The sequence below is a fragment of the Crinia signifera genome, chromosome 5, assembly GCF_055691185.1.
Source record: "Crinia signifera chromosome 5, ASM5569118v1, whole genome shotgun sequence".
Classification (NCBI taxonomy): domain Eukaryota; kingdom Metazoa; phylum Chordata; class Amphibia; order Anura; family Myobatrachidae; genus Crinia; species Crinia signifera.
The window spans coordinates 107,041,446-107,064,775 of record NC_139221.1 but is presented as its reverse complement, the minus strand read 5'-3'; the positions used below and the strand labels follow the sequence as shown (position 1 = coordinate 107,064,775).

Sequence of the window (23,330 nt, the reverse complement as noted above, 5' to 3'; positions counted from 1 at the left end):
GAAGACCTAGCGGCATGACAGTTATAAGTCAGGTTATTGGTTGTGCAAAGGAGGGGGAGTTTGGAGATCTCGCGGACTGTGGCCTGTTGTGGGGCTTCGATGACTTTTCGACGGTCTGAAATGGAGGATTCATCGCGGGAGGCAAAGGAGGAGATATCTGGGAACGAAGAGAGCGCCATTCAGGGGCTTTCACTGGAGGTATGCCGAGGGTAGCACAAAAAGAGTCCAGGTCTTCAGGGTTGCGGAGTGTCGCGGTTTTCCCTCCATGGGATGCTGTAATACTGAAAGGGTATCCCCATCTGTATTTGATGTTTAATTTCCTCATAGTGTCTGTCAGAGGCTTAATCTGACGCCTGGACTGAAGTGTGAGCCAGGAGAGATCTTGGAATATCTGGATTGGGTGCCCATCGAGTTCTAGGCCCGTTGAGGAGCGTGTTTTCCTAAGGATTTCATCCTTCTGGGAAAAATAATGGAGCCTGCAGATTACATCTCTGGGACGGTCAGACTGTAGGCCTCTGGGGCGGAGCGCTCTGTGGGCTCTGTCGAAGATTATAGAGTCATTGGGATCATTTTCCAATATTCCATTAAAGATTTTTGTGAGGACATCACTGAGGCCTTGCGAGGGAATGTCTTCTGGGATACCTCTTACTCTCAGATTGTTTCTCCGCCCTCTGTTATCGATATCATCCAGATGATCGCGGAGTGACTGTATTTCCTCTGCCTGTGATCTAACTGCATCCGCCAGAGATTTATTGAAGGCATCAGATTTTTCTCCTGCAGCTTCCAGAGATTCCACTCGTGAGCCGAGTTGGAGCAGCTCTTGTTTAAGGCTGGATACTTCCGTATGGACTACTTCTCGCAGCTTGGTCTCTAAGGAGGTAAAGTCCTCCTTCGTGGGTACTTCTGCTTTGGTGGGCAGAGTTTGTAGAAGTTTGAAAATTTTTTGCAGATCTCGGTTATCTGTTTGTGGGGTTGTATCGCTTGGGTTAGACGAGCCCTCTGATGCCTCTGAGTGGGTTGGGGAGGCAGGGTTCGATGAAGTCGCCATCACTTTGTCTGTCTGGGACCTCAAGTATTTTCGGAGGTCAACGGTGGGCTGAGTTTGTGAAGAGCGAGTGCTTCCCCCTTTTCCCCTACTTCTCTTGGAACTCATGTATGTCCACTCATTAAGTTAAGTAACTGTGTAGGGTACAGTGCAGTGATTAGGTTCAGAGTCAGCAGGTATGGGAGGAAAGAAACAGTAGCACAGGCAGAAGTAGGTTGAGGTTTTATTGCTGAGGTTCACAGTCCATCTTAGAGTATATCTCTTATCTCATGGCCTTTGTTGCATATATAGGTCTGATGCAGTGGGATTTCGCCGCCATCCCCCCTGAGTGGGATCACTCAGCCATCATGGGTTTGTAGGGCCATCGCGAATATTCATGCACTCAAACGCCAAATCAGTGGTCTGGTCGGGGGAATGAGGGCGGATGTGCCAGTAGCTTGTACTTGCTGGAGAAAGTTATTGTGGGCGAGTTTAAGTGCAGAAGGTCACTGCCCGAAAAACGTTGTCTAGTTGGAGAGGCTTATTGCACTGTAAGAGGGCCAGTGCTAGTTTTTGAAACTTGAGGTCCCCAGTACGAAACTGGGGGAGGGGTCTCCCTTTCCAGCAGGTATGGGACAGGCTGCTATTGCAGGGTTAAAGCTGTAGTTATAGCCAGATTCAGTCCAGGCTGGGTTGAGAAGAGTCTTATGTGGCACCTAGTGTTGGGCAGGCAGTGATGGATTAGTCACTACCAGACCTGATTTTCTTGGTGTATAGTTCAGGTATGCAGGGGGGGTCTCTAGGTCTGCCAGTCCACCTCAGATACAGGGAGAGGCAAAGGGGGGTGTTCAGCTCGCTGAGAGCCACTCGCTCCTTGGCCAGTATGTTTTTATTTGTGGCCCCAAGATGGAGGGCACGGGTCCCGCCAGGCACTCCCTTGGGGCAGCCAAGGGGTGGGAAGCCTCCCCAGGTGTTTGACAGAGTCTTAAATCAGGCTCCAGGGATATTTCTAGCTGCTGGGGGAGAGAGGGAGGTGTCTGCAAGATGGCCGCCGTCACCCCAGGCAGCAGGATCTGACAGGGTGTGCGGCGTTGGTGTGCTGTCTCTCTCTTACCTCAGCCCCCGGTGTCCTGAGGCCACTGTCATCTAGCCTGCTAGTAGCGGGGGGGGACCGGAGGCAGCAGAGGGAGACGCCGCTGCTCCGACCGCCGCTGCGACCGTCCGGCACGCCACGGAGCTCAGCCGGCGGCTGTGTGTTAGAATCTAGGTCCCGGCGCCTGGGGAAGGCTAGGCCGCGTCCCGCAGCACAGCTTCCCTGCGTCTCCCGGACTCGTGGAGCGTCACGTTCTGTGTCCCTCTTCGGCGGCAATCAGGTAGAGTCCGTAAGGGGGGTAAAGGGTGTCTGCCAACAGGGTAAAGTGGCCCCGATTCTGGGTGGGTAGGGGAGCCTCAACAAAAAGCAGCCTCACCGCGTCTTGGCCAGGCCACGCCCCCGTATTCTTGATATTTTAAGTTTTTTGAAAAATGTTCTAGCTGGATATCTTGTTTTCTCACTGAATAGTCCATGAAACAGTAGAATTATGATGTTGTTCTGAACTGATATGTGTAGGCACACTAGCAAGAGAGACTAAGTGGAGGTAATGAAGTTGACAAACTGAGCTTTATTAGAAGAGACAGGTTACTGATAGAGATAGTATTACTTTAGCAGCACAGCTGCATTTTTTTGAAGTACAGGTAATATATGAGCTTTGGCTGAAGAGATGATTTTGCGGCTCAAATGAGTAATTCTAAAGAGCTAACAAAAATAATTTTGTGAGTAAAAATGTATACCTATAGGAATGATTACTTCCAATGACAGGATTTGTTTTATGTTGTGAAGTCACTGAGTACACCAAGCAATAAATATGCTGGCATTTCTGTCTGAAATCTTTTGTTTTTGTGCCGGTGACCTGACTGATTGCTTCAAATAACTAGAAACAAAAAAAAGATAATAACAGTTACACTTTTGCAAATATTGATACATCCCAGCCTAAGGGGTAAATTTACAAAAACTTCTATATATGAAAAGAGGTGACTTTGCAACCAATCAAATTATGTTAATCATTTTCTAGAATTCAATAGAGAAATGAAAGAGAGAATCTTATTGGTTGCTATAGGCAACATCTCTTTTTCCATAGTAAATTCACCCCCTAGAAAAGGGAATTGCTGACTGTGCTGCCATGTTTCTGTGGAAAGTTCTATAAAAATGTAAATAGAATTGTTAACCTTTATTGTTAGATTGTACTGTCTCAGTCATATTGCCTTCCTACTGTCTGCTATTGTGTTCTTTTGATGTATATTTTTCAAGGTAAAATCCTGCAGATTAGTAGCAATTACAAAGTGCAGATTTTTAAACATTTCATCACATGTTGTTTGGTTTAACCTCGGAGGTGAAATGCCTGGAGAGTGCTCTCGGAGAGGTGGCTAAGTGTCACCTGATGTTCATTGTAAGCCGCTCTATTTGCAGGAAGCAATTTATTCAGCTGCAGCAGCCATTCTGAGCTAGTGTAAAGCCAGTGATAAATTGAATTGCCCTTTCAGTCTGTGTGAGCCTTTCAATTTCACTGAGCCTGCAGATTTTTCATTCTGTTTACTTTTACTTTCCCCCTACAGAGCATAAAATATAATTTGAGTGAAGACATTCCAGATAAGGATGTTGCCCATCATTACAAAACTGATATGTGACATGGGGCCTGATTCACTAAGCTTCAAAAGTGATAAAATGGAGAGTGATAAACAGCCAGCCAATCAGCTCCTACCTGTCATGTCACAGGCTGTGTTTGAAAAATGTCAGGCAGGAGATGATTGGTTGGTTGTTTATTCCTTTCCATTTTATCACTTTTTAAGTTTAGTGCATCTGGCCCATGGTCACTTTTCCACATTACTGATTGGTCTTAGTTAACTAACAATTAGAAATCAAGATTCCATTGCTTTGTAAGACTTTGTGGAAAAAAATCTTGCCCAGTATGCTAGAGGTTGCAATATTTTTAGTTCATGTGGAAATCCTGAACTAGTTTATTTGTATACCTGTTGCGGTTGATGATATTATTAATTTGATAGGTACCAGAAAGTGGTTAATGTAGAGCAGTGGTTCCCAACCTGGGGTACTAGTACCCCTTGGGGTACTCTGCAGACCAGTTGGGGGTACTCGAAAATAATATTGATAATGGCAGAAGATGAAAAAAAGGCTTTTGATGGCAGAAGAAGAAGACCCATTGCTATGGAGAAGAACCAAGTTGTGTCACTTACGGTTCTGTCTTCCGCCTCATCAGTGTCTCATTGTGCTTTTGCCTGATCAGCAATCCAATGTGAGCTACCCTCAGACATCAGCGATCATCTGCCCTGCACTGATACGGGTGGAAAAAGCAGCGGCATTAATCCTACAGGTGTAAGTGGGAACCCTGGAGACAATACACAGCCAGCGGCCAGACATGGAAGGGCACGATTCCTGACCGCTACTACTTAATATAAGGTCATGCATAAGGATAGGCATACCGCTCACTTCCACTTCACTCATAAGTACTCTCTATATTTTAAATTGAGGGGAGGGGTACTCATCAATGAAAAGCCTAATCAAGGGGTACGGGAGTGAAAAAAGGTTGGGAACCACTGATGTAGAGCATACATATGTAAGCAAAGTAAATCTAATAAATGCAGGTATGAAAATAAAGAATAAGGATGGTTTGCTTATGATAAATCCTACAGAGAGGGATGCACCATACTTCAAAATGTGGGCACATACTGAAAATGAAGTTTGGTTGCTCAGTGCATATGTAATGTTCCTTCTAGCACCCGCCATCTTTGAAAACCCATGCAGTTCCTCTTCCCTGCCTGGGGTGTCGCTGTCTGCTGTGGTGGTCTGGTTTGCATATCAGTGCTGATATACAGACCACACTGTGCTAGAAGCACTACAGCAGACATTGACACCCCAGGCAGGGAAGAGGAACTGCATGGGTTTTCAAAGATGGCGGGTGCTAGAATGAACACTACATATGCACCACGTTCCATAATGCAATAGATTAGAAGTGGATGTGTTGGACAACACTATCTATAGATCAGGATCGCCTACTTTTTGGCTGCCCTCTGCGGGAGGCAGAGGGCAGGGCTGACGTTGGGATGAGAAAGAGGCATGGGTAATGCATTTGGGGGCGTGGCCATGTCCCTGCCGTGCAGTGCCAGAATTACAGAGGTGGGCGGGGCTACAATGATGTGAATCACATCATTTGGCCCTATGCAAGACTGGTGGAAATGTGAGGGACTCCCCCCCCCCCCACTGGGAGGGCCGGGGGGCGGACCCAATTTTCGATATCCTTCTGAGATGATAGGAAACCCTGCTATAGATGCCCTATAAAAGCCTATGGGCTTCTGGCAAGTCACCCCAATTTGAGAGGTCCATTATAGCACCCCCTCATATTCATTTGTAGATATGTCCCCTGGTCAGAATCCCGGAAGTCTTATCGCAAAGGGCAACTCTTACCACAAGAGCTGTCCCTTATGATTTTATTCCAACATGCTGCTTTGCTAGATGCATGCTTCATTGGCTTGTCTACTTTGTCCTAAACATATTTCTATAAACACAGTTAGGGTTCATTTGCCCAAGATCACTCCTTCTGTGTGGTGAACAAGGAGCTTAAAACAATCATCCTGCTGGTGCTCTCTGCTTTCCAAGGTGACCGCTGTATTGGAGATGTTTGTGGATCATTGTATAATGTTAATGCAGCAAGAGTCTGCAGGTGACACTTATCAAGGTTGATGTGTACCCAGGTACAGGCTATACTCGTGTGTGTGTGTGTGTGTGTGTGTGTGTGTGTATGTGTAGGATGAGGTGCTGGCTATATGTGTGTATAGGTAGGAATTGTTACTGGCTGTAATACTGTCTTTGTTTACAATTCAATTCCAGGAATCCTGGGATTATCATTTTTCAATCCCATTTCCTGGGACTGCAAAAATGGGGCAAGATTGGTTTATCTTGTTGAGGGGGTACCAGTGTGAATGGTACAGCTGGTAAGGTCTTATAATGACTTATTGCTTTCACATTGCAAAATGAAGGTTCACACCCAGACTTTGAAACGGTTCAGTCCCGGCGCGAACCCGTATTTTGGGATGTTCACATCCCCACTGCGAATTGGCAGCCGGTTCGCTGATGTCATCCGGGGGCGAGGAGGGGAGTCGGCGCATCATCGGGGGTGGGGCTTAGAGCTGGCGCTGCTCCAAGTGCTGCCTCCTCCATAGAGTGAACGGGAAACTGGTTGCTCGACCCGTTTAACCCGTTCACACCGCCAAGCAACACTGCAACGAACCGGTAAGAACTCTGCTTTCTTACCAGTTCTTATTGCCCTGTTGCTACCTGTTTACGGGACACGGTAACCCCTTTCACATTGCACTGATTACTGGGTCAAACTGGCTTGTACCCGGTAATTAGTTGCAATGTGAAAGGGGTATTAGAGATGTACTGAGCTAGAAAAGTGATAAAATGGAGAGTGATAAAGTAGCTTCTCCCTATCAGGTAACATGCTGTGTTTGAAAATGAGAGTTAGGAGCTGGTTGGTTGTTGGGTCACTCTCCAAGTTATCACTATTCAAGAATAAGTATATCCAGGGCTATTTTTCAGCAGGCTCCAGCAGGAACTGAGGCCCTTATTCTAGTTCACTCTTTCTGACCAAATATTTCTTAGATGGACAAAACCATGTGCACTGCAGGTGCGGCAGGTGTAAAACCCCACCCAAATCTAATTATCTCTGCACCTGCAGTGCACATGGTTTTGTCCATCTAAGAAATATTTTGTCAGAAAGAGTGAACTAGAATAAGGGCCTCAGTTCCTGCTGGAGCCTGCTGAAAAATAGCCCTGAGTATATCTCACCAAGGGTATGTTTAAACACTGGTGGACTGTGTATTATGATGTGATAATAGGTTTACCATTTTCAGGACCGCACTCTGGACCCGGTTATTGCTGTGTCCATGTGTCTCCAACCCGGGTCAAGGTGCGGTGTGAAAGCACCACTGTGAAAATTCCTGGGTTAAGTAAGACTGCATTTCAACCCTGGTCTTGACCAGGGTTGAACACGGCTCTAACCCAGGTTGGTGTGCAGTCTGAAAGCTCCCTACCCAGGTTATTCAACACTGCTTTCATCAAACACAGCTATTGGGAGATTTCTCTGTCTCCTCTGATGAGGTCAGCGGCCAGAGCCTGTAAAAAACAAGCAGCACACTGCAGAGCACACGTCTGAGGCAGCATTCCGGCAGTAGCACAGCCATGTCCTCATTTGGTCAGATGTGGAGGTGAGAGAATATGCTGAATATAAGGGGAGAGGAAGAAATCCATACACAAATGACAGGAACAGTAAAATATGCTGTGGTTTACAAAAACATAGCTAAAAGAGAGGCTCTCCCCCTGCGCAAATATAGGCGTCACTCAGTATTCCTCTCAGCCCCTCAATTTTATTTCCTTTGTGACGTTATGTTTGTAAGCCTGAAAAAAACTCCACTTTTAATGACACCCATAGGTTTTGCTGTGCTGACCCGGGTCCAGTGTGAAAGAGGCCAACCTGTGAATAACCCAGATTGAAGTGCAGTGTGAAAGGTGTCGTAGCAGGGATGGACCTGTGTTCAAAATACCCGGGTTTGCGGTCTGAAAGCAGTATAAGTAGAAGTACTGTAGTTAGAAGTCCTGTATTTATCGTTGTTTATAAGATGGCAAGGGAGAATATTTTAAAATGAAGTGTGAGGTGTATGAAGGGGTGTTCTGTGATACTAATTATGTTGTTTGTAAAATTGTAATGTATTGTTTTTATTGTACAGACAGAATTTGACAGTAACAACACAGTTTGTTTAATCCCTATTTATGATTGTAAAACATAAGGGAACCTGCTGTGCTGTATAAGAAACTCCTTATAAATAAATATAACAGGAAAGTACTGTTGGTTGTTAGAAGGTGTAAAAAAAAGGTGATATTTTTTATATGTTTTCATACATCTTATATATTTATTTTTTTTGTGCAATATATACTGCAGATGTTATTGCATTTCTCGGGTTTTACTATTGTTCAGATTTAGGACCTTATTCAGGCAAATTTGCCCTGTACTGTGCATAGTGTCTACTATTGAATTTCAGACCTGTCAATAAAAGGTTTTTAATAAAAAAAAAAAAAAGTGATATTTGGCAAGCATTTTTTATTCAATGAAAGTTTTTTTTTTTTTGCATTTTTGTGGTACGTATTAAATGTATGTAAAGAAATATTTTAGTGTTTTTAATACCATTTTGTAAATATTTGGAATTAACACTTTCAGGGATTTTTAAGTTACAAAAACCCTCTTCCATTAATACAACACCTCCACGTACTGGGCCTACATCATTTAACTTACTACTGAGCTTCTTTTTTTCTGCTATTTAAACCAGGATTGCCTACCTGACCCTCTCCTTCAGGGAGAAAATGCTCTGTTCCTGGACTTCCCTGGTAATGTACGATTGCCATCACCTGTGGTGAAACGCCTTTCTTATCAATTACCTAGCTCACCACAGGTGATGGTTATCATACATTACCAGGGAAGTCCAGGAACAGAGCATTTTCTCCCTGGAGGAGAGGGTCAGGTAGGCAACCCTGATTTAAACCAGTCCAAGTGTGTGATTATTTGTTAAGAGTGGTGAACCAAGGGTTCTGCACTGTATCCATGTATACAGTAAAATAAAGATATCACTACCTATTCACCTGCTCAAACCTAAATTTCCTCTTTAAAAGCAATGCAAGTTCAGAAATTGGCTTTCAAATTAAATTTGCAGTGCAAGTTCACCATAAGAACTGCTCGCAGGGCCCAACTGAAATCTACCGGTAATTGGATTGACCTAATTAGATTGACCCCATGGAGTCTGTCCCTGGTCATTGAGCTTAGATATTTACAGATGTGTCCTCATACATTGTTCCTGCAGTCACACCAAACAGGTCCTGTGGTACTCTGTCAGCATCAGGCATATTTTTTTGTTTTTGCTTCTTTTTACCTGAAAGTGTACCTTTGCATCTAATGGTGTGTACACACGGTGAGATTACCTTGCTATCCGACTTAATGCTGTGTACACACGGTGTGAGTACAGTGCAATGCGATCCCGACGTGATCAGATGGCATCGGGATCGCATTGCACAGCATGCATGTGATTTTCATAAACTTTGGCTATATAGTGCAGATCTGCACTATATAGTCAATGCAGTGACGTGGCTTAAACCCTATACACACAAGCCGATGATCTTTGTGAACGATATCGTTAACTGAATTGCCGGTGCTCCCAGCGAATGATATAATGCATACACACTGAACTATATTGTTAATGATATATCTTCTAGTGTATATGGGGCTTTATAGCCTTGAAAAGTGATAGAGGAGAGTAAAGCGGTAACCGCTCCTAACTGTCAGGTTATTCTTTAAAATGACAGTTAATAGCTATTTTAATACCCATTTTGCTTATTGATTGTTTTATAATACATTAACCTCTTGCCTTAATACATCTTTAATTTTATTTCCTTGTTACCCCTTAGCCCCTTTTGGTGCATACTTAAAATACAATTTATTTGGCAGTTGCTAGTACTGTATTGCTAACTTGTTCATACATTTAACCTTTTAGGTCTTTCCATATCCATTTATGCCTTCACTACCCATATATTAATCAATTGTATTTATATCCTAAGCTACCTACACAGTCACCGAACCCCGCTGACACCGATATCTGCTATCGGTGGTTCGGATCCGGTGTGGGGCAGCATTGGCAAGTGCATAAACACAAAACTAAACCATAAGAGAGCGCACTGTGTTGATCTAATATAGAATTTATTCAATAAAAACAAATCTAAGAACCTATTTCAAGGACATGTAAATAAAAATAAATATATATCGGCATACAATTATCCAATTCATTAAACAATTAATATTGTCCAACAGCATCCACTAAATTACTAACAATTAGTAAATCACCTTTGGGTGCCTCAGATCCACTAAGTCTCACGCAGATATTATGTGCATTAAAAAATGGGGAGCTCCAAATTCATTTGTAAAATTCCGGAATTATTTATCAATAGATGGTAGAAATGAAATGTTCATTGATCATAACACAAACTTTTTTGGAACAGTGGCAACAGAAGTTGGCAAAAATCGTTATTTAATTGAAGCATAGGTAAAGTCTGCTGGAAAAAAAGATGATTATATTATTACCGGCTGGTGGGGCTTGGAAATGCGGTGACGATGACTACTTGTAGGTCCGCTGCCACCGGCGTTGCTCCGATGTAAAGGGAGCCGGTGCCGGGAGCAGACACAGTAGTTGAGGAGGTGATCACGGGTCTGCTAACAACCAGCGTAGCTCTGGTGGACAGGGAACCGGCGTTGGGAGCCGACTGGATCGCACGTTGTATTCACCTTGTTGATACTGGGGGGGATGAGCGATGGTGAGAGCAGCAGTCATGCAGCATGCCCATCAGTAACGAGGACCTCATGCAGGAAAAGAGAGGGGGTTGTTAACTGTGTGCGGGAGAGCTTATCGCTAACTATATGGAGTGTACACACCAGGCGATATTGTAAACTATATCGCCTAGTGTTTATGGGGCTTTACAATTACGATAGTATGCATCTTATCCTATGAACGTGGGCTGCATCTAAAGCTCATGTTCTTCCTGTTATGGTAAGGAAAATAAGGAGGAGCAATGCATTATTATACCAGCTTATGTTATTTTTAATGAAAATCAGGAGCAATTCATTATTATACCAGCTTATGTTGAACACTTGATCTTTATGCGTATCTATCGCTTTGTGTTCTTTTACAACCTGTACATTTATCCGAGTTAAACGTTGCTTTCTCACGTTTATTGTCATTTTTCTAAGCTCTGTATGCGACTTATCTGCTTGCATAAATTGTCTTGATGTATATACGGGTATGCTCCAAAACAAATTTAAAAAAGCATATAATAATTTATGAGCCTGAGCTTGATAAACGATTTGACCACTGAATGTCCTCTCATGACCATGATTGTGCTAAAAGCATTACATTGTTGGAGTGGTGTGGGCTGCATTAAGTTTTAATAACCAATAAATATGCATTTTATAGCACTAAGAAGAGCAACCATAAAACAACGTGCCATCTCTGCTCCCTTTTATATTTGGAACAATTGCTGCACTGAACTAATCTGTGATAAGTTCTCCCATCAAAAATGTTTAAATATTACTCCCTTTCAAATGCTGTGTCATACTGTTCTGCTAATTTGTGTGCAGGCTTTTGATTAGCACCTCCAAACGCACGGTGTAAAAGCAATTGCTCATCATGTGGGAAAGAAATGATGTGTGTTTGGTCGGCCTTACAATAAAATTATCAGGGAGTCCTATGACTATAAAGAACTTTTCTCAAATGTTTTCTGTTATGTAGACCATCTGTAATTGTATAATGTTGTTATATATTACAGGTGCTGGCATCATGTCGGGCGTTTATACTTACAGCAAGAGTCCCAACCAAGGTAGGTTGTACTTCATATTTCTGCTTCTGCTGTTCCGGACACCAGTACTGCACACTTACCTAATTTGCTTCTCTGGAAAGGGGCAGGATGCTAGGCACATGGGGGTGTGGCTGGGTGGGAAGGTGGGGGTGTTGGGGGGGGTGGTATCACAATCTCCTCACTGTGGTTCTGGGGAAGACAGGACATTTGCCCACCTTTGTCCTTTCTGTAACAGTAGGCAAGTATGCAATACAGTTTATGTTATACGCTATTGTGCATACATGCCTAGAGTGGTCAGTCAGGCTGCTTAATGTTAATTTGTGATCATTTTAAAGGAGTGGTGTATTCATACTTGAAAACCCATGTTGCAGTAATTGTCTGGAGTTAATATTCATAGCAATTGCATATCTCTTCTCTAAAATAATTATTGGAGGTCTCTTCTAGATCGGTTACAGTTTGGGGTCAATGCAGAGTTGGATACATAGATGTCAAAAGATAGGCTCATGTAAAAATAGAATACTTACGATCATGCAGTATGTTGAGTCGAAATGATCTAATAATACAGCTCTGCACCAGTCACGTATGCTCTATGTTTATGTCATGTGTAGTTACACTCAGACCCGCATATTCTCATCCAGGTTTTCATAGGATAAACACATTTGCGATTAGTTTTCGTATACATTTTTCTTTTGATTTGGTAGTTTAAAACATACAATAATTTTCGACTTTAGAATTTATACATTTTCCAATTCCAAAGGGAATCAAAACATAGTCAAATCATATATAAATCTATTATCATGCTTAACTATCTAAACAATAACTTTTCTATACGTTGGATGCAAGCTTGTGAGAGATGCCACGTAACATCCTTAGGACATAGACGAGGACTCCACTATATTGGTGGATCGTAATTCCCTAGTCTAGTTAGATACCAAGAGGTGTTTAAGAAACATTTAATTAATACATTTTTTGTGGAAGTGGGAATAATTGAAATATAACTCTCCCACAATTTGAAAAAAACCTGCCACTTTTGATTCTTTCTTTAAAGACTTCCATCCATTCCATTCTAAACAAAAAAATAACTTTTCCGTAAATAAAGAAAATGGTGGAGTTTCTGAAGGATTCCACACTTGCAGTATGGTCTTTTTTGCAGCTGAACTTCGAATCAACAATAGTTTTTTACAACCTCTTGTTAGCCGTTGTCCATGTGGTAGAATACCTAATATCGCCCATTCTGAGTTAAAAGGAACATAATTTACCAAATTATCTATAGCATATTTGCGAACTTTGAGCCAGAATATTCTAATTATAGGGCAAGCCCACAAACAGTGATATATATGTCAGCATTGTCCTCTTGACACCTAGGACAACTGTGACAAAGATGATCCCATTAAATAGGTCCTATGTGGGCTGATATATGTTCTATTGTATGTATTAAAGAATAGCTCTCTATACGACCTAGCAGAAATCATACAATAAGATTTGTGTAGGTTTTTATATAAGGATTTCACCATTAACTCTGGAAAACATTTCAACCATTGAGGTAAGCCTATTTTCAGAATCAATTAAGTCCCTTACCACCTTATAATATTTAGATATCCCTTGCTATCTGAAGGAGGTACAGATAGAAATATATCCAAATGGTTGTGCCAATCCTGGGTAATAAAGTTTCTGGTAACCTGGTGTACATAGTGTTGTGCTTGAGAAAAAGCAAAAGGTTATGGTGCCAGAAACTCAGATTTCTCAATTCCCTGTTGAAATGTAATAGGTTTTCTGGTGCATACATCCACCAGACATCCTATGGAATTAAGCCCCCTAGCTGACCATTGTTGGAAGATATTCCCCGCGTTTCCATGTTGAAAATCTGGGTTATCTATCCATGTAAGGAAAAGAGATGTATGAGCATTTAACCCTTTCTTATATCTAAGAATATACCATATTTTGCGAGTCGACCATAATAGGGGGTTACCTCGTATTTCCCTTGGTATCTCTTGCCCATGTATATGGAGGAAAGAAGTTAAATTAACCCCTTGTAGAAAATTTTCTTCCGATCTAATGTACAATAAATATTTATAATATAAATACTAGTATTATGTAGCCAGTCTTTAAGATGTTTTAACAATGCTGCCTGGTTATATATAATGTGTTATATTAGGGAAATTAATACCCCCATTTATAATTGGTTGTTGTAACCTAAACAGTCCTATTCTATGTCTATTTCTATTCCAAATACATTTAACAGAAGAGGAAATAATTAATTTTGTATCTTACTTAGTTAACAACAGGGGAAGAGATTGAAATAAATATAGTAATTTCGGGAGAGATACCATTTTAAGAAGACTGGCCCTGCCCATATAGGAGAGCTGAATATGAATTTTAATAGCTGGCGATATATAGTTTTGGTAGAGCAGCAAGGGATTTTTGGTAATTAATACTCCTAAATACGAAAAACTTCCCCTAGCCCATGTAAATGGGACATCTACATGCCAGTAGGGACGATAAACTCCAGGTCATAAATACGAGGCCACCGATATATCCAAATTAATTTTAAGTCGAGAAATTTCCCCAAAGTTTTGTATTAAAGACATAAGATCATAGGCGATTCTAAGGGGTGGTCCGGGGGTGCACCAGACCACCCATTAGACTGCCATGCGTTCTGTACCTTTAAATATATATTCACCGCCGCTGCCCGGTTTTTACAACCAAAAAAATGGCCACGGGAGGGCTGCGCGCATGCCCGACTGCACGCAGCTCCTCCCATGGTCATTTGCATGAGCACCCTGGGTGGCTCCCTCCGTTTGTCCTCCTCCACGTGCTGCTGCTGTGGCTAGCGCATGTGTGCAGCAGCCAGCACTGCAGGGTCCGGGTCACGCGGCGGCAGGGATTGACAGACTCGGTCCCGTCCTGAGACTCCGTTCTGATGCCTCTGGGCCACCGGTAAGTGCAGTGAGTCAGTGTTATTTGCGTATTGCCTTGCCCTGCCTATGCCCAGTGCCCTGCTCTGGCCTTAAAAAAAAATGCGGTAATCCAAGGGGTCCAGTCGGCAGCAGTGATGAGCCTAAGCGCGCTTTCAGGCTCAACAGCCCTTCCTCAGAAGCTTCTGATTTATACTTCGATTGATCTCCAGGAGATGTCTGGCCTGCCTATACAAAACAAAATTATCTTCTGTTGGAAAATCCACATATTTTTAAAGGCAGAAGCCATCGCCTCCTGGAGAGTATGAAATGTAAATCTTACTTCTTTACGCCTGTTTGAAATGTAGCTTATAATATGCCCCCTCATCACCACCTTAGACATCTCCAAAAATAATGATAACATCTTACATCTAGATAATTTTACATCTACAAATTCATTCCATTTATGTACCAGATATGATTTAAAATCTTCGGATTGTGACAAATATGCTGGAAAGCGCCATGTCCGTGAGATGGGGAAAGGTAAGATATCGAGATACTAATTAAGGCGTGATCCGAAACCACAATATTCAGTGATGACTCCACTATTCGTGTAAACAAAGAATCCTCTATTAAGATGTACTCTATTCTCAACAACATTTTATGAACCGCTGATAGGTGAGTATATGATTTATCCATGGGTTCAACAAACTATTAGACGATTTAAATCTATCCATGATGTTCCACATTGAAGAAGAAAGGTTACCTGAGGAAGGGGGAACTTATCTATCTCAGGATCGTCTACAGTATTGAAGTCCCCGCCTACTATAAGATTAGGTGTATCCCTATGTGCCAATGTGCCAGGAAATGTGAGATCTCCGATAAAAACACTTGGGGATTATTGGGCGCATAAACATTTACGAGTGTGTATCGTATTCCTGCAATATTGATTTTCAAAAGAATTAATATCCCCTCCGGATCTAAATGCTGATATGATATAGTATATTGTAGGTCGCGGCTTAGAAGTATTGCCACTCCGCTAGACCTAGATCTAAAGGGTGCAGACACACATTCCTGTATCCAATTATCTCTCAGTGTTGATTCATCTCCAGCTCTCCAATGAGTCTCCTGTAAAAATACAATTTGGGGCTTTACTCTTTTGAAATATGCAGTGATCCTTTTTCTCTTTATAGGGGTGTTAAGACCCGGCACATTCTATGAAATTATCTTAAAGAATGGTACCTTCTTAACCATTATTGGGGTCTGTGATAATGTGGTCAACATTAACCTATTCCCTCCACATCGTATACGCAAAAAGACCTTATGCACATTGACCCCTCCTTGTCCCAGCCCACAGGGAGAAGCATCCCAATATTAAACCACATGTGGCATGTCTCACAACTTACTACAATTTGACTAGAATATTTCCACATTATATTCCATAAAAACATAAGTAAATCACACAAACAAATTCTAACATCAATATTCTATCCAAAATTTTAAAGTTAAATATATCATTATATAATGCTACCAAATCACATTTTTCTGACATTTTCCATCCAATATCAAGGGAGGCCCCCACCACATGGTAGGCGGGCGACCCTGATATAAACCAACAAACAGTAATATGAAAATTAATAAAATAACCATGTATGCCAAATGGTAATAACACCTTCTGGCATCAGATATGATAGGGTCATTCCAGGTTCCAATTTTACTATTTAGACCCAACATTTTCTTAATGGGTCTAGTGCGTTTCCAGCCTAAAATGAAGGCTCCTATGAAGGGGTATGTACACGTTGTTGAGAGTGCAAAAACTTTGCTTTGGCCTTTTCTGGATCAATAAAGATCTGGGTTTGGCCGTCAATATCTACCCTCAGCTTAGCTGGGAAGAACAGTGCAAACCTGATATTATTCTCAGCCAGGTAGCTACATACTGGAGAGAATGCCTTTCTTTTCTGGGCCACTGATACCAAGAAACCTTGGAAAATAATTGTTGCACACCTTCTACCAACAGCTTGATCCTATCCATAATTTGTTCTTACATCTAAAGTCAAGAAACCAGGCAATAACCGGGCGTGGTTGCTCACTATTATCTCTCTCCGTGCCTAGCCAATGAGCTCTCTCTATTTGTAACCCAGATTGACCCATGGTCATATTCAAAGCTTGTGGAATTTTAATGCCTATATAATCTATAAATTGTATCCCTATGACCGATTCGGGTATACCGATAAAACGTAAATTGTTTATCTTATTTCTATTCTCTAATTTCTCCGCCATCAGGCTTTGGGCACTTCTTTGAGTTTCCACCATTCGCTCAAGATCATGAACACGATTTTCAGCATCACTAAGCCTTTGTTCTTGCTGATGGCGGCTTCCAAAGAAGCCTGAATAGCCTTGAATTTCTTCTAGATTTGGGGAAAAAGGCCTTAGTCGTTGCTTCGACCATATACGCTATAGAAGTAGGGGCTAATATAACCCCCTGTTCTGGTGGTGTATTCCCTGTAGTGTTAAGCATACTTGATGACCCCTGTGATGAGGTAGTTTTAGACCTGGAGGGCTTGTTGCAAACCATGATTGATGGAGAGTCTCCTGCCGATTTACCAGAACTAGCTGATCTATCGAGATATCTTTCCATTCCCCAGGTACCCAGTTAGCTTTAGAAGTTTGACTTTGTACACTCTCCTAGCTTAACCTGGAATGACTTATCCCATCTTCACAAACTTCTGCAAATGCATTGAAAAGTTTTATTTTTATTTTTCTCCTATTAACAATCCTAAGTACCAGATCGCTAAGAAAATGTCTAGTATCACACTCAATGATATTACCCAATTCACCTATTATGTAGAAACTACTCTGTGAATACTTGAGAGTATTATTTATATTATGTAAAAATAAAAAAACCTCTGTGTATATATATTCGTCAAATCCTCATATATATATATATATATATATATATATATATATATATATATATATATATATTTAAACTGACTGTGATTTGTGAATAATAAAGTGACCACCAGGTGTCTTATTTTTATTAAATATATTTCTAAGTGGAACAAAAAAGAATTCCCTATAACCCTACGTGCAGGGATGCCCCCGACTATTCAAATTTTTTGGAGCCTCTACTAATGAAAAATGTATGCTATCTAGTGGCTATATTTTACTAGTGCGTGTATATTCATGTTTTTTTTTTTTTTTTTTTTAAATTAAATTTTTCCTTCCACTATTTTCTACCTCCCTCCCTTTCCTTCCCTAACTTTGTGAGAAGAAAAAGCAAAAATTATATTATATTCATGAAACTGGAGGCCAAAATACATTATTATTGTTGTTGTTTTTTCGATGATGTCTCTGATGGTTGCTAGTAAGGACCACCGATGTTGACATCTATTTTTTATAATATCTGTGAGATGTTTATATGTGTGTTTGTGGGATTTGTTTGTATGTCTTGTGTACATGTTTTTTAAACATAGTTTGACAGCCGCCACCTCTTGCTCGAGTTTGGAGACCTTCGCCTGTGAATATCACTAATCGGCATTTTAATGTTTGTTTTGCAATATTATTTCACTTAAACATGGTGATGCGTTCCACAGTAGAATCTAGGTGGAACGCCGGTGTTCAGAAGGCGCAGAAGCGCTGATAGCTGGAACGCATAATGACATACTTCCTGTTATATGGAACGCATACTGGAATTGCGCCCAGGACCTGTGGATTCCTGTGCTTTATGCACGGCATTTGTACAGTATAGCGCGGGAATAGCGCCCGTGACTCATGGATGCTTGTGCTATATGCACTGGAGTGTGGTATGTATATTATTGCGCGATAGCGCCTCTCTGCACTTTATAAATTGATAAGGTTTGGTGGGTGGTTTAGAGCAACTTTGTGCATTGTAAGCTGATTGGTGATGTCGGCGGTGGGAGGTGCCTCTCTGTGAATGAGAGATGGCCCTGTGGATAGGGATCTGTTGGTCTGTCTATTTGTTGTGGTCATGATTAAGGCCACGTTCTGTGTCCGAAATGTCGACCTGACCTGTATGTTTTCACTATGCTGATGGATTATAATATCTTGCTTGAAATATCACAAAGCCCTGGTGAGTGCCATCTCTACTTTTTGGTTTTATATATATATCTAGATATATAGATATATATATCTAGATATATAGATATATATAGATATATATGTATTGTAGGTCTGGCACTCCCAAAGAATAGAATAAACTTTGCCCGGTGCCTCCACAATTTGGATAATAGCAATGGTGTAGCCCCCCGGGTCTCAGTAACATCAGCTGGTTATCTGGAAAGGAGTAAGCCAAGTTTAACAGCTGTCGAGACTCTATATAAGAGGTCAGGTTTTGCGGGCTAGTAGGTGCTAAAGCTCTAGCCACCCTGGTCTCCGGCGGCGAGCCTCCCGATGGAAACTGGGGGCAGGCAGAGCTTCCCTACCCCCGGTGAGATCTCTTTCCACTCTCCTGCAGCGGGACACGTGTTATCCCCTGCACCCACCGCCCAACTCCTCCATTGTCTGTCCGAAAGTAGGATATACCTGCTTCGCGGTATTTTAGATCTCCCTGCCATGAATGGGGCCCGGTATCCTCTCACCAAACAGGCCACACACAGTGGCCAGACTCTGGGGAGAAAAGAAAATATCTCCGTCTTCAGTTTACGTTAAGATGCGGCCATCTCGGATGCCTCGCCCTCCGGAAGTCTGTGTGTCAGGTTACATATACATTAAAAATATCTCATGCACAAATGCAAATAGCAAAAAAATGCATTAAAAATACACCAGTAGTATTGATTAATATTGGCATAATCAATTAGAAAGGGATTGTAAATCAGATGTTGGTAGATTTTGTTGGCCACATCAAATTGTGTATTTGCAGCAGCGCACATGTACTGTACCTGCATGGGTCTGCCTTAATTCACAATTACACGTAATTCACAATTACAATTCTACTCTATCTGCAGTCTCCACAGGTACGCCTCTCCAATTGTAAAGTGATTATCAAATCTCCATACAGATGTAGGCGGATGCTTTTTGGTGAGCCTGCACCTTCCAAATTTGCATATTTTACATTACGCAAATAAGCATACTGTATCTGCCATTTTGCATAAGTGCTATCATGCTTAATGATGTTGTGACATAAATATTACAAGACAACATGAATTTCAGTTGAAAGTGTTATTAAACTGTTCAGACAACCATCTTACCTCTTTTGGAAGTTATATTAATCATTTCTTCCCAGCATAGTTAATGGCTATACCCCACTCCCCTTGAATGTTTGCTCACACCAGAGCATTTTGTTTATAAAAGATGGCTTGACTCATATAACATTATGGTTGATACAATATTTATAGTATCTTTCACACTCTGGATACATGTAAGATGCTTTTCTTTTTTTACTGCCTACTTCCTGTTCTAACTAACAGTTCTAAGAATCCTAAAGTGCTACTGCTACAAGTGATCCACTGCAGCTTCGCACAAGAGTAATTTTGAAAATGGTATTAGTGCTACAACCTATATTCACTTTGTTTCAACATAATCGCAATAGAATGTTTGCATTTTAATCAAAGAGCACCTCAAAAAAGAATGTGTTGACTCAACAGATGGACTAACGGGCAAACTCCATATATACTCACACCGATTAGACACGCATGTGACTTCCTTCGTCCCCCTGCTTGGATGGATGGTTTTTCTTTTACTTGCTTCACTAAAATAGTCTGTGATCGGCTCAATTTTGTCATAGATTAATCTCCATGCTACTATTTATCAGCGGCCACCAGTCTTCCGGAGAGGAGACCAGATACTGCTGCCAGGAGTGGTAGGACTTGGCTGATGTCAGCAAACCCCACCCCCATTCACTCAACGCGGCAATTTGCGGGTCCATGGAATGGGGGAGCCGCTGAAATGGCACGATTCATGTCATTTTAGCTCCGCCTCTTTGCTGAGGTCTGGCAAAATCCCGGACTTGGTGCCGTGGGGGGAAAGCGGGGGAGTCTTGCCTACCATCTGGGGGGGGGGTTAAGAAGGGGGTCCCGGTTTTCAGGAGCATCCCGGCCATTCCGGTAGGGTAGGCAAGAATGGGCAAAGGCACAGCAGAGATTATGGATGAGGCAAAGTTTCAGGCAGAGGAGGTCAAAGGAACACGTGGGGAAAGAGGATCAGAGGAGAATATGGGCAGGGGGTTTAGAGGAACACATGGGTAAGAAAAGGCCAGAGGTGCACAGTGTTCACACTAGGCTGTTTTAGCTGTGCCCTGTCTGATTTTTAAAGGGAAAATGCACCCTGCCTTGGCCACTGTGTGCACTGGAGAGCACTTACATTCTTCTATTACTGAAATTGTCACTTTTACTCTTAATTGTGACTGCTCAACAGCCTTTTGTCATAGATTAAAGTTGCATATACCTAAACCTTGGTCAATAAATACTATATAAAATGATGAAAACTGCATCAATATCTGTCCAGTGTTTCTTGAGATAAGCTTGAATGAACAGATTGAAATCTACTGTAGATTTTATTTTACATGCATACAGATTACTATTGTCCTCTTTCATTTAAATGGCCATGTGTCTGCAGCACCATACAGGGTTACATTTATATAGACAAACAATTCTGTATAAAAAAGGTTCAAAGGGTTCAAATCGAATAGTGTTAAGAAGATAAAAGTGAACAACCATTGAAAACTCACTGACCCATTGCCCCGGAAGTGCAGACAGAAAGCAAAGGCCCGTAAACATGGCCATACTTCCCAACTTTTATTCCTCCGGAGGAGGAGGGATACCCACCTGAGTGCCAAAGGCGTGTCGAAAAAGTTGGGGGCGTGGCCTATACTTGCGGCTCCTCACGAGACCACGCCCTTTTCCCGCCACCATGGGGGCATGCCCAGCAGCTCTGTGAGCTGCTGGCTATTCCCCCAGCCCCTCTGGCTGCAGCAATTGACGCATCTATTCAGGGGGACTCCCAACTGCCCCCCTGCCGCAGGACACTGCTGGCTGCGGGAGGGATGTGGGAACCTCCCAAAAAACCAGGACGTTCCCGCGATAAGCGGGACAGTTGGAGGTATGACATGGGTCGATGGGTGCCTCGTGCTAAGCGTTGTGCGTAAGCACACAGTCAGTGATCTGTGCCGAGTGATCTGTGCAGACAGAGCCGGCCCTAGCCTAAATGATGCCCTAGGCAAGATTTTGGCTGGTGCCCCCTAGCACCGCCACTAGTTCCGCCTCTGACCCTGCTCCCCTTTACCAGCACCATCAACCCTCATCATAGCAGTCATCATTTTGGTGCCCCTACCCGCAATATTTTAAATAGAAACAGTGCACACATTTGGTGCGCAGCCCAAACAGGGACACACAATTTTGCCCCCAATTCAAATTATGCCACACAGTAGTGCAACTTTATTCACATTATATCATGCGATGGTGTCCCTTATTCACGTTACATCACACTGTAGTACCACTTTACCTTATATACATTACTCCTCACATTATACCCTTAGAAAAAAATCCTGAGAAAATATTGTATTTTAACCACCTCAATGGCCACACTGCAACCCAGCACAAAGCAGTGTGTGCTGGGCAGAGGAGAAGAGCTGCAGCTGCTGTTGTCACTTAAGGGGAGGGGGCCCGGGGCCCCCACTGGGCCCTCCCATCAGACTTTGGCCTGGGTAATTTGTACCCCCTACCCTTTTCTCTCGGCACCCCTGATAATACCACACAGTAATGCCCCTTACACATGACACACATTATTAATGTCCTTATAAACATAATGCCCCTTACACATTATGCCAACCTTTATTAATGCCCTTCATACACATAATGACACACATAATGCCCCTTACACATATGTTGCACATTATTAATGCCCTTATACACATGACACACATAATGCCCATTACACATATGTTGCACATTATTAATGCCCTTATACACATGACACACATAATGCCTGTTACACATATGTCACACATTATTAATGCATTTATACATGACACACATAATGCCCCTTACACATATGCCGAACACTATTGCACAACCAACCCACCCGCAGACAGCACTCTTACAGCCGCTAACACTGTGTCCTCTGCCTCTGCTTGGGTACAGATGTTTCCTCATACATTTTGTCTCAATAGGCCATGCAGCTCCTGGCCAGTTCTGCTAACGTTGGGGGCCTTTTTTGCTGAAAATTTGTCTTCTTTGCATTGTTATGACGAGCACACACAAGAAACTTCCGATGATTAAAATGATATGTGGCATGCCTATATTCTGTGTGCGACTGTGGCTGTACCTGCATACGGAATGCTATGTTACAGTGATTTCCATGAATACACTATTTCATATGCAGATACAGCCTCACTCACACACAGAATATAGGCATGCTGCATATCATTTTAATCAGCAGAATCTGCTGATGCCCCTAGGCATTCCAAATGCCCTAGGCAATTGCCTAGTTTGCCTATGCCTAAGGCCGGCCCTGTGTGCAGACCAGAGTTCTCTGGTGAGAACACTGATGATCTGACTTGATTTTGACTGCATGCAGAGACGTGCACCAGTATGGGGAAGAGGGGGCCGCCGTCAGTGTTGTGGGTTGCATAGGCATTGCAGCAACACTCTAACAAGGCACATCTGGATGTTTGATGTGTGTGTACAGCATGTGTGATGTCTCTGTATATGTGTGGTGTGTGTAGCTAATTACCATGTTAGCAACATGATTCATAACCTATGTTACTCCATAACTTGTCAGTGTGTAACTTTGTCTCTAATTTGGAGCCTGTTCTGGGCTTTCCCCTGGATGGATTTCAGTGGAAACGTTAATGAACTGGAATAACTGACAGAGAAATAACCATCATTCAGGGACCTGAAATAACTTACTGAACTGACCATAAATCAATGATCAAACATAAATGACAGAAATG

General features: G+C 42.3%; 1 protein-coding gene across 5 annotated transcripts in view; it reads left to right on the top strand.

Moving 5' to 3' along the window:
- The window catches only part of CARMIL1 (capping protein regulator and myosin 1 linker 1), a 458,885-nt gene that overhangs the window by 242,747 nt on the left and 192,808 nt on the right, over positions 1–23,330 (top strand). For all 5 annotated transcript variants that reach the window (XM_083187811.1, XM_083187810.1, XM_083187809.1 and 2 more), the window contains one exon: positions 11,496–11,546. Coding sequence is in view for 4 of the 5 variants with exons in the window: in XM_083187810.1 (XP_083043936.1) it covers positions 11,496–11,546 (51 nt within the window). In the remaining variant the exon portion in view is untranslated. The remainder of the gene's footprint in view (positions 1–11,495; positions 11,547–23,330) is intronic.